Source organism: Strongylocentrotus purpuratus, unplaced genomic scaffold, assembly GCF_000002235.5.
Source record: "Strongylocentrotus purpuratus isolate Spur 01 unplaced genomic scaffold, Spur_5.0 spur5_scaffold_18, whole genome shotgun sequence".
In the NCBI taxonomy this organism is placed as follows: domain Eukaryota; kingdom Metazoa; phylum Echinodermata; class Echinoidea; order Camarodonta; family Strongylocentrotidae; genus Strongylocentrotus; species Strongylocentrotus purpuratus.
In genome coordinates, this window is record NW_022145603.1 from 21,775,599 (window position 1) to 21,787,721 (window position 12,123).

Below are 12,123 nucleotides of genomic sequence, written 5' to 3' on the forward strand. Positions count from 1 at the left end.
ACAGTCATTCTCTTGTTGTGTCCCATGTATGCCGATTCATGCTGGCTACATATGAAGATGTGCTATATATGCGTTGAGTCACGGATCAAGGCTAAGCCCTTGTCAATTTACACCTCGTATCCGTATGCTGAGATAAATTATCGAAATCCAATATTTTTGAGGTAATCAGCGCTGGGGGAGAGGAAGGGGGAATATGATTTGGTAAATGCCCCACATTTCGTCACCCCCAGGGTTTCAGGGTTTGCTGCGTTTCGAACGGAAAGGGGGATTTTCTGCGTCAGAGGTTGGCAAAGTGAAAGTTTTGTTTCCCGTCGTATTCCCGGGTCAAGCTCGCTATCCATCTCTCTCTCTCTCTCTCTATCTCTCTCTCCAAAGTGCCATATCGATTGACTTTGGCAATCATGCTGTTCCACAACCCTCGGTTCTTAGCCTTCTCTATTAGTACCACTCCCAGTTCTTTCACTCCTCTCCCTTCCAACTATTTCTGCAGACTGTCCATTCAAAGTATCCTCCTTCATAAGGACCGCTATTCATGAGGACCATTATTCAGAAGCACCGTTATCCATGACGCACGACAAAATGAATTGTTCTCATTTATGAATAGCGGTCCCTACAGATAGCGAGCAAACCATAGACAATTTACCTCGCTGTTTATAAGGACCGCCATTCATAAGAACCATTATTAATACGGACCGCTATCCATAACGCGTGACAAAATGAATTGTGATCATTTATGAATAGCGGCCCCTATAACTAGCGAGCAAACCATAGACAATTTACCTCGCTGTTTATAAGGACCGCCATTCATAAGAACCATTATTAATACGGACCGCTATCCATAACGCGTGACAAAATGAATCGTGATCATTTATGAATAGCGGCCCCTATAACTAGCGAGCAAACCATAGACAATTTACCTCGCTGTTCATAAGGACCGCCATTCATAAGAACCATTATTCATATAACTCGTGACGAAATGAATATCGATCCTTTATTTAATAGCGGCCCTTATAAATAGCGAACAAACCATAGACAATTTACCTCGCTGTTTATAAGGACCGCCATTCATAAGAACCATTGTTCATATAACTCGTTACAAAATGAATAGCGATCCTTTATTTAATAGCGGCCCTTATAAATAGCGAACAAACCATAGAAAATTTACCTCGCTATTCATAAGGACCGCTATCCATAACGCGAGACAAAATGAATCGTGATCATTATGAATAGCGGCCCCTATAACTAGCGAGCAAACCATAGACAATTTACCTCGCTGTTTATAAGGACCGCCATTCATAAGGACCATTGTTCATATAACTCGTTACAAAATGAATAGCGATCCTTTATTTAATAGCAGCCCTTATAAATAGCGAGCAAACCGTAGACAATTTACCTCGCCATTCACAAGGACCACTTTTCATACGGACCGCTATCCATAACGTTTGACTAAATGAATAGCGGTCTTTTACAAATAGCAGTCCTTAAAATTAGCGAGTAGACCCCGTATGCCCAAAAGGGGAAAAAAAATAATATGACATATTATATTGGAGGTTGTTATTTTTAGCGCGGACTTCACACTTGACTATTGACTTCAGTAAATCAACCCACAAATTTATAATACTCGTATATAAGTCTCCTTTATTCTCTGCGTCGGGATATATATATATATATATATATATATATATATATTAATAATAATTATGATAGACGTTATGCTTTCCTAAGTAACAATCATATCAGTTTCTTTAAAAGTTTATATCATCATCCAGAATATTAGATTCAAATATTAATGCTACAACAAAAACAAATAAGGTTGTACATTGTATTGTAAATTGGGTTAAAGGGAACTTTCTCCTACGTCAGTCGAAAGTTCCTTCCTCCTCATACACACATTTCGAGTTTGGTAAATGGCCTATGAACAAATTGCCTTTAACCCGGTATACAATACATTGTACATCCCTTTTTCTTTATATTTTTGTTGTAGCACCTGTGTGATGATGATAATAATAACAAGAAATATTTATAATAATAACAACACGATACTAATATTACTGACACAACAATAATGATAATGATTATGATAAACAAGAATATTAATCATACAAATGATAACGATAGAAAAAAGAGACTTTTGTGGACTTATGTTGTATTTACATTTGTTTTCACACAGTCAATAGTGTTGATTATGAAACAAACACAATTCTACTGGATCCATTAGAAGGGGAGGGGGAGAAAAGAGATAAAAAGGGCGGAGTGGGTGAGGGCCTGTATGAATTTGTATGCTTGTGCCCCTCTGCCCCCTTTTACGAACCGTGTTTTCAAAGGGTAAGACGTAGGCGTATTATTAACAGGATATCACGCCGACGCCCGATACAAAAACAAGGGGGTGGGGGTGAGAGCATGTAGAAAAAACTAAGACAAATTGAGGCGTGGCACCACTGATTTGGCACATGGTTGTACTCTCTAGGTATGTTGAATATTTTATCATGTTGAAATAGGATTATATTCTATTTGACCATTTTAGTTCTAATCACCCCAAATATCATTGTCCATTACATATAGTACCATCACATATTACAACCGCACCGTTTGAAAACTCCATTATTCATGGAAAAGAGGCACACGAAACAAAACTTTAAATCATTTTGGCCGTCAGAAATTATGAGATGAAAAAAAAAAGTACGAGCGCGCGTCAGTTCCAGGTCCCCCTTCCCACCCTTCAAATATTTCAGTGAATGACTTTGTCGATCGTGGACGTGTATTTTCAATTTCTTCCCTTCTGCTCCTTTTTGGTCGTCGTAAACGAATCGAGATAGAAAATGGCTTCCACTTTTGGTTTTATAACTATCTTAGGCGCTTGTCTACTTGTTACAGGTAAGTTCGCTCCATTGTTTACAGGTATATTATGGTTCAATAACTTATGCTAAATCATTGAAAGGAATGTTACTTTAAACAAAAACATATGATATATTATTCAAATGTAGGCTTCTGTATCTAAACAAATATGATATATATTTCAAAGGTATTGATTCAAATATATGTCATATTTTTTAAAGGTATGTTATATAATTCAAAACATATGTAATATTATTTTAATGTATGTTAATCCAGTGTTCAAAGCTATGATATATTATTCAAAAGTATGATATATTATTCACACCTTATTTATGTTATATCATTCAAAGATATGTTCCATTGTTTAAAGGTAACTTAAAGCCTATGTACGCTGTTGAGGTTTAGTTTATTAACAACAAAAATAATAACAAGTAAAAAAAAAAAAACAAAAAAAAAAAAAAACCACATAATGTATCAAGCATGATTACATAAAATATAACAATATAACACAAAATCGATAACATTACACATGAATAATATAAATATTGTTTTACAAAGTATGTCGTATACAAATGGAATAAAATATTATGTGTACACTTTTGTTGTTAAAGGGGGTACCAGAAGTTAGCACAAGTGCTAGTCGAGTCTGGTTCCCTGTCTTTGGCAAGAATTTTAAAACTATTTTTTAAAATAATTTTTTACTATACTACATTATATACATGTAACATAAACTATATAAGTAAACAAAGAAATAGAATAGTACTTTAGAAGTATTCCTTACTTAATATACATGGAAGTCAAATGTGTGTTGACTTCCGTATCAATACCAAACATTCAGTAAATAAAAAATATATCATTATCTAGTGATCTTTTTAGAAATTTTCTAATCTGAGATTTCGTTTTGCCATTTTAAGAAGTTTTAACTTTTGTTTAACTCAAAGTATTTAGATGTTTCTTTAACCCCTTCCGAAAAGCATTTTTAGATCGTATTCCTCTTAAATCGTATGGTATACTATTCCATATTTTCACGCCCATAAATGATATTGAAAATTGACCTTGTGTGGTTTTGCATTTAGGCAGATATAGTTGTCCTTGTTCTTTGCCCCTTGTGCCATATCTGTGCTCTATTACCTGACAGTATTCAATTAAGGAGTGAGGAAGATTGCCATTTAATAAGTCATAGATGAAGGTTGAGACAGATAGGAAATGAAGGTTGTAAATATTTAAAACTTTTATCTTTTGGAACAAGGGTTCCGAATGGGTACTTCTTGAGCTAAAAGTTATCGCTCTCATTGCCATTTTCTGGGTAAGGAAAATACAATTCAAGTTGGTTTTGTATGTGGTTCCCCATACTTCAATTCCATACAAATATGTGGCTGGATTAACGCTTTGTATAATAGCACTAAAATGTTCTGTGGGAAATAATGCCTTATTCTGAACAAAATTCCGACTTTTGAACGAATATTTCGATTTACCATTTTTATATGTTCAATCCATGTGAGATGCTTATCAATTTGTAGTCCTACAAAAGATGCCTTATCTACTTCAAGTAATTTAGATCCAGATATTTCAAGAGCACCTTTTACTTGGACAGATCTCCTTTTGCCCTTTATTATCATATAATTTGATTTGCTTAGGTCAAGAGATTTGGAAAGAATTATTGGAACCATATACAGATAATAAGAATAAAACATTGATTTGAATTCTTTTCCTATCCTTTTAAACGGCGTATAGTATTTAATTATGAAATAGCTGGTTTGCTAGTAGAAGTGTAAAAGCAGTAAGATGCAAGCAATAGCCTAGATTAGATACCCATGTCATCCTGGGCCCCGTCTTACAAAGAGTTACGATTGATCCAAATCAATCGCAAGGCATCCAATCAATCGTAAGTTTGCAATATTCTATCTCTTACATAGTTGCGATTGACATCAATTGCAAATAAGTTGCGATTTATATTAACTCTTTGTAATACAGGGCCCTGTACCATGTTTATACACCTGTACTTGTAAATAAAGATATATAATTTATATGTATGATTTATAAATCATAAAATGTTAATCAGTTAAATATAATTATTGACGGTTATTTCCTTACAGTTACGGCTTTAAATTGTTATACATGTAACAACTGTGCCAAGACAGCGACCAACCTCCAGCAGACCAGCCGTCTTTGTCCCGCCGGAGTGATGGGCATGGCTATCCCTCAGTGCTATCATGAAATGACAAGCATGGGCAGTAAGTTTCGTTCTTTGTTGGATGATTTGTTTTTATCTCACTGCTATTAAATCCCCTCTGCACTACTTATAGCTACTTGCGCCCTCTATATAGCAAACAATGCCTTATCGGTGCATGTTGGTCTCCCATGATCCTCTTTTTCTTGTGTTAATGGAGAGCTGATTTGATAAGATAACTACCTGTCAGTGACCTTGCAGGGAGGTTTAATCCCCCCTGGCCAAACTAGTACAGACGGTCTTTAAAGAATATGTTTGCTTGTCAATAAGCAGTCAGCGGACCGACATCTTTAGAGCATGCCGAGGGCTTGGTAATGAGGTTGAATGCCTTAATAAAGGGCACGAGCGCACTGACTTTGCTTCGAACTCGGAACCTCCGGGTTTCGAGACCACTATTCTACCACTGAGCCATCGCGCCTCCTACGTGCGAGACCAAACTAACTCTTGTACGTCAAAGATCATGAAACGGAACTGAAATGGGTGCGGAAAATTGCCTAAGTGGCAGACAAAGGGTTATTAAAGAGCTCATCCATTTCAAGCCATACTATACTAGAAGCACAACCGCAACATCCCCTCTAGCGGCATCTATTAAAGGTCAGCTGTAATTCGCTGCTTCCCTAGCTGCGATGTTGGTTCTCTCATCGAAACCTCCGTCTCCAAAGTAGAAATTAGGTATTTGGTTACGCACTGTTGGCAAAGGGACCATGAGATGGCGTCGTGCAATAAACCAGTTCAGTATCGCTTTAATATTGGCATAGTTTATGTTTGCGTGACAGCGCCCTTCCTCTCAACGCGTACATAATATGTGTGGGCACAAATCCCGGATGAGAAGGGGGCTGGGGGGGGGGGGGATGGCGATCAAATTTGTTCAACGATTTTTAGTCTTTAATTATGGCAACAAATAAATCACGGAAAACTGTTACATGTCAGGCACTGTTTGCATTCCCAGAAAATTCCTTTTTCTTTTCGTGTTTTTATATTTTGTAATTTTATTTTATTTTAGAAAAAGGGAAGCGTCAAAAGTGAATGTGATAACCCCTTTTTCTTCTTGCTTGTCTGAGAATTTTATGAGCAATTTCCGCCCATGTTCCGTCCCTGATTTTGAATATAGGACCCCAAATAATGACGTCAGGTGCTTATAATTACCCACTGTCGGTGATCGTCGATTCCACATAGAAGTACGCACGCACGCACACCCACTTACACATGGACACGTCCGCGTATGTGGCATGGTTTGGGGCACACATTAATAGCATTTGAAAACACTTCAACTTTTCTTTGCTAGAGTATTTGCTTTTGTTTTTGCATTGTGTGGGCGGGCGAGCGTGCGTGTAGGTGTGGGAATGTTGTGTTTCGATTGTCGTCTTCCGGGTTTTCTTTGTCGAGATCAGTGTGTGTATCCCCTTAACCCATTGCCTATTGAAACCTGGTGGCCCCTGTATTAAGCCTATGGCAATCAATTAATTCAGTAGTTAGCGGGTAAAAAATATATATGGAACGTGATCGATGCAAATGAGAATGTTTTTGATTGGCTTTATCAACATTTCTGTGAATGTATTTCAAAAAGTTCAAACGAACAATTTGAAAGCTTAAGTAATTTTTTATATATAAAATATTTAGCACGAGTGTTTATCAACCTCTAACAAGAAAATACAATCAGTTATAATGATTTACAAAAGCAAGGTCCGCTGCCTTAAATAATGTGCAAATTAATATCTCTAAAAATAACAGCGTTATTGGGTTTTTTTTTTGGGGGGGGGGGGGGGGATGGGCATCCACTGGCTCCACCCTAAACTGAATACCTCACTGAATATAGGACCATAATTACTTGCTTCATGCTAAAATTGTCTTAATAATGCAATTATGTATTGCAATTACCCTTTTTTGGGCAGCTTTAGTCTATAGCACACAAACGATAGTCTTTTCTTGTGTTAGTTTCGGGAAAAATAGTTATGCAATTCATTATCATAACAATAGCTAATGTGTTCTTGAATTAAAGAAAATTCTAAACTTATTTCTCGGTTCTAATTTCTTCATAACTAGAATTAATTTAATTGATGTTATGATCTTCATCGTTATTACTATCACTGACATTCTAGTGCTAATAATATGAAGTAGAAGTCATGATTACTCAACCTATCCTCAAAATGTCTATCTAACTGGGCATATGATGTATATAACTTATAATAAATTGATATCATGATTATGATTACTTGCGCCATCATTACTTTTTTAATGATCCTCCTGATCCACACTTTTGTTGTAACGATAACAACTTTGATACTCTATTTTTGACTCAATCATTATTATTGTCATTTTCATGAAAACGGCAATTAAAGAGAATATAATAGTATGATAAGGAATACCTATCATCGTTAATATAATAAAACTGTTATCATTATTATAGTTATAATGACTGCTTTAATATTCGAGTCATAGTTGTTTTTATAGGCTCCCGGGGAGGTTACATCGGGCTATCACCCCTCGGCACGCCTCGGGGCGATAGCACGATGTAACCTCCCCTTGAGCGTATAAAAACAACTATGTCTCTCACAGCAGTCATTATTACTATACTATTACATGTACTATTTATAATTATAATTACCTTTGTTATTATCATTTTGTTCTTATTGTTACTTTAATTATAAAAATTGATAAGTGAATACGAATTTTCATCGTTTTTATCACTGTTCTTTTCTCAGCATTAAACCGGGGTTGCACAAACCGCTCCGACTGCACCTCCCGATCCACCCAGCGTATGGAACGTCAATGTGGTCCCGGAGTACAGCCCCCTTGCTTCGCTTGCTGTGAAACCGACAACTGTAACGTTGGAAACGGCGCCGCCATGACAACGGTATCCATGGCTACGTTCCTTCTCCTTCTCGTCCCATCCATCCTCTCCATGTTTGTCAGCTGGTAGAAAAAAATTCTTTTGAAGAGGAAAACCGGACGAACAGGGAAATATTCCTGTTAAGGGACGGACTGCATGCAAACACATGGGCGGGGGGATAACAATTTTTTTTTGAGAGCCGGTAAGAGTGTAAATAATTATTAATCGTCAGACTATTCGCTTTGTATTGTTTCTAGATTTATACTTGTTGTAAAGTGTGTAGCATTGTTGTTTGCAAAAAAGTATTACCATGAAAAGGCAGTGGACAACGATAGACAGCAGGAACGCAATACTTGGATCGTGTCATGTGAGTGTCTTCCGAGGATATGTTTCTTCATTAGGGATGTCTTTTCTATTCTCCCAAACCATTTAACTTTCCCCCGTTGTCTATCTCACTATCTCCCCCCTCTCTCTCTCTCTCTTGCCCCCCCTCTCTCTCTCTCTCTTTCTATTTTATAATGGAAAAATTGACCTATATGTACCCTCGGGTCAACGTCACTTACTAGTCAAATTTTTTGTTGTTGATACTTCGTAAAATGGTTCTATGATCTTTGTAAAGCATTATCATTGAAGAAGTAAATGTGTCTAAATATCTCTAAAAGTGTCTAAAATGTATGACAAAATATGTTTACATATGTCTGTGTCTTATTTGGGCTAGTTAATTATGATTAAAAGTCAACAAGAACAATATCGGCAAGAAAGATAACAACAAAACCGACACCATTGTTATTATTGTTATTATTATAATTATTATGATTATGATTATGATTATTATTGGTATTAATGTTATTGTCACTGTTATCATCACTGTATTTATTTACTTTCAGTATAATGCTATAATTATTTCCGTAGTCATCATTATCATCAAAATTGTAATAATTTATTATCGTTTATACAACTATCATCATTATCATTAATTTTGTTATTAATATTATCATTATCATCATCATTATTATTCTCATATTCTTTATAATTTAATGATCATTTTTCTTATTAGGAACATTATTACCGTCATTATTATTATCATTATTATTATTGTTATTATTATTATTATAAATAATGTTAATATCATAACTATAGTGATTATTGTTAGTAGTAGTACGATTATTACAGATATTAATAATTCATTATTATCATTGAGTTACACCACCTCATTCGAAATTGCTTGAAGTTAAATCATAACTACTTGTGCTAAGACAGCTGTGCAGAAGATTTGTTTTTTTCGTCGGGGGGGGGGGGGGGGTACTTACGGGTAACTTCCTATCAGAAGGACGAGAAAATAGAAAATTCCTTGCCCACTGGTTTTAACTTTTGAGGACAAAAAGAAACAATAAAGCAATAACTTTTAGATTTAAGTTAATGTGTATTGCAGCGTGTGCTTTATATATGTTTCGTGGTATTCAGAGCTTGGCAGAATAGTGGCAGGAAAAGGGTGAAAGGAAGGTATGAGAAAATAAAGGACGTGTATGGGAGCGAGAAAGGATTATTTATTTATATATATACACACACACACACACACACACACACACACAAAGGCGGCCATCCCTGTGGGCAGGGGGGGGGGGGGGCACAGTGCCCCCCACTTTTTCAAGCACCCGAAAAGTGCCCCTTTCACTTTGTAAGAAGTGCCCCTTTTTAGATAGGAATAGTGCCCGTTTTACTTTGACAAGTGCCCCTCAAAACTCATCTCAAAACATTCCTTTTCAAGTCTTGATCGTTTTTTCCTGTTTACACGCGCCTTGAGCACTCCACAGAGTGGATTTGGCGCGATATAAGTTACATTATTATTATTATTATTATTATTATTATTAATTTGTAAAAGTGCCTCTTCCCATTTACAACTCTGATAAGTGTTAGACATGGACAGAAATAGAAATAATTAGGTACAGTGAGAAAGAGAATGACAACTAAAAAATGGACAGAGGAAATAAGAGATGACGAAAAATGAAATTAAAAGAAAAAGAGAAAAGAGGGGAAAAAGAAGCCAGAGAGACACTCAGGGAACTAAAAGAACTAGGGGTAAGGAAATTAACGTGATGAGAGAGAGGAAAGAGAGCGAGCGAGAGGAGATAGGGAAAATTTGTCACCGGAAGCACTGATTTCCATGTCAAAATACAATAATTTGATTATACATGTGACTGTCAAGACAAATCCAGGTCATCACTAAAAGCTTATCATGATACAGATGTATGTTGTGTAGGACTAAGGGTAAAAATATGAATAGCAACTGGTTGTGAAAAATTACATAAAAATAAGAAATTTTTAAAGTAGGCCTATATCAAAAGACAGCAATGCATGAACATATTTGTTGAATGCACTCCACAGTGAGCAAGGTGAGAAAGAAGAGCTGGTGGCGTTTCACAAAACTTGTCATCAGTGACAAATGACAGTTTTTGTTATAAGCTACTGAAATCCTTGCTTCTGATTGGTTATCAGCAGATTTGTCACTGATTTTTGTCATTTGTCATTGAAAAAAGGCTTTGTGAAACGCCCTTCTGAAGGTAATTCAAGGGGGTTGGGGGGAAGAGAGAGAGAGAGAGAGAAAGAGGAATAAAGAAAGGAAGAGGGCAATGGAGATACAAAATCAATGATCCAGCATCCCTAAAAGAATTCAAAGAAAAGATTTGTTTAAGGTGTAATTTTATTTTACTAAAAATTGTCTGAAATTCAGACAGCATTTTCATTAGATAAATAATAACAATATTTCTAGTATTTTAGTACGGTATTGCAAAACATAAAAATAATTTAAACTAATTCCACCACAATTTGCGAATGGTTGAAAGTTATTCACACCAAGGAAGACTGTAGTCTTATAGCTCCTTGCTAAACTATTCGAATCAAAATGTCAACATTAATTTAGAAGACAGGCCGTATTAATCGATTCAAACTTCGTCAACGACATCTTCGAGCGAATTGCCGGCGAATCTTCCCGCCTCGCTCAGTACAATTTAGATGAAATTGAATCGGTTCAACAACTTGTTTCTAATTTAAATAAAAATAATGGAATAAAACGGTCATTTATCAATGAAAAGTCGACTTAATTTTGTTTAAAATTATATATCGGTTTTATTTCTTGATTCGTTGATGTTCTTAATTATAAAAAAAAAAAAACTCACAAAATACTATACAGCATGTAAATTTAGCAACTTAGTAACCATATTTAATATATATTTTATTTCCTATGTTTACATTGATATACACCATGATTTTCGTTTTATATATCGAAAAAAATATTCAATTTTGGAGGATTTACTCTTTGACGAGTAAACCAATTCGAATGATAGAGAAACTAAAGATCACATACATGCACGCAGTTGGTGTGCATGTCTAGTAGGTCCATGGTTAATTAAATGGGGTACGTTTACGCTCAACTTTTGCTGTTATATGGTTATTCCGTGTAAGTTTTTTCATCAATCAAGAAGCCTAAGAATTTTGTGTGACTGTGACTACTACCCTTCTCCAATCTAATATGCTGAGCGCCTAGCTAAAAGGCAGAAGGTCCCATTATTATAAGTCTTTGGTATATGACTCGGCCGGGGTTCGAAACCAGGACCTCCCCTTTAAGAGGCGGGCGCTCTAACCACTGAGCCACCATGCCAAATTGTTTTTGTTTTACCTGATGAAGGAAGAGGTTTTCGGAAATGACTTGTGTGTACTATAATAATAATAATAATAATAATAATAATAATAATAATAATATTAACGTTTTATTTACCCAGGGTTGCCACTTCAGCTATGAAACTGCTCTTCCAGCGGGCCTGCATAACATAATATGTTATTACTACCCTTCTCCAATCTAATATACTGAGCGCCTAGCTAAAAGGCAGAAGGTCCCATTATTATAAGTCTTTGGTATATGACATTATGAGTATACATATGTGTAGACAAATCCATGTTATTAATAAAACCTGACTATGATAAAGATGTATGTAGTATATAGACCCAGGGCATTCTAATCGATTCAAACGCCGGTTTAGCTTAAATTAAACTAAATCGTATTTAATAACAATTCGATTATTTCTCGCGCGAACCACCCCTCCCCCTTAACAAAAGGAAAACAAAGTGGTGCTCCACAACCCCCCCCCCCCCCCCGTTGAGCAAACACAATAATAATAATTAGTGCTCACTCCCCCTTCCACGTTTCGATTCCATTATTTTTATTAAAATT

General features: G+C 35.8%; 1 protein-coding gene and 1 non-coding gene across 2 annotated transcripts; one reads left to right on the forward strand and one right to left on the reverse strand.

The window, feature by feature from the left end:
- The first annotated feature begins 2,712 nt into the window (after positions 1–2,712).
- On the forward strand, positions 2,713–8,524 carry LOC115925492. The gene is made up of 3 exons (XM_030989451.1): positions 2,713–2,874; positions 4,932–5,069; positions 7,768–8,524. Exons 1-3 carry the CDS (start codon positions 2,820–2,822, stop codon positions 7,983–7,985), a joined length of 411 nt encoding a protein of 136 aa, XP_030845311.1. The 5' UTR covers positions 2,713–2,819; the 3' UTR covers positions 7,986–8,524.
- A 2,956-nt stretch (positions 8,525–11,480) lies between these two features.
- Positions 11,481–11,553, reverse strand: TRNAK-CUU. The gene has a single exon. It is a non-coding gene; the product is annotated as a tRNA-Lys (tRNA).
- Positions 11,554–12,123: the final 570 nt, after the last annotated feature.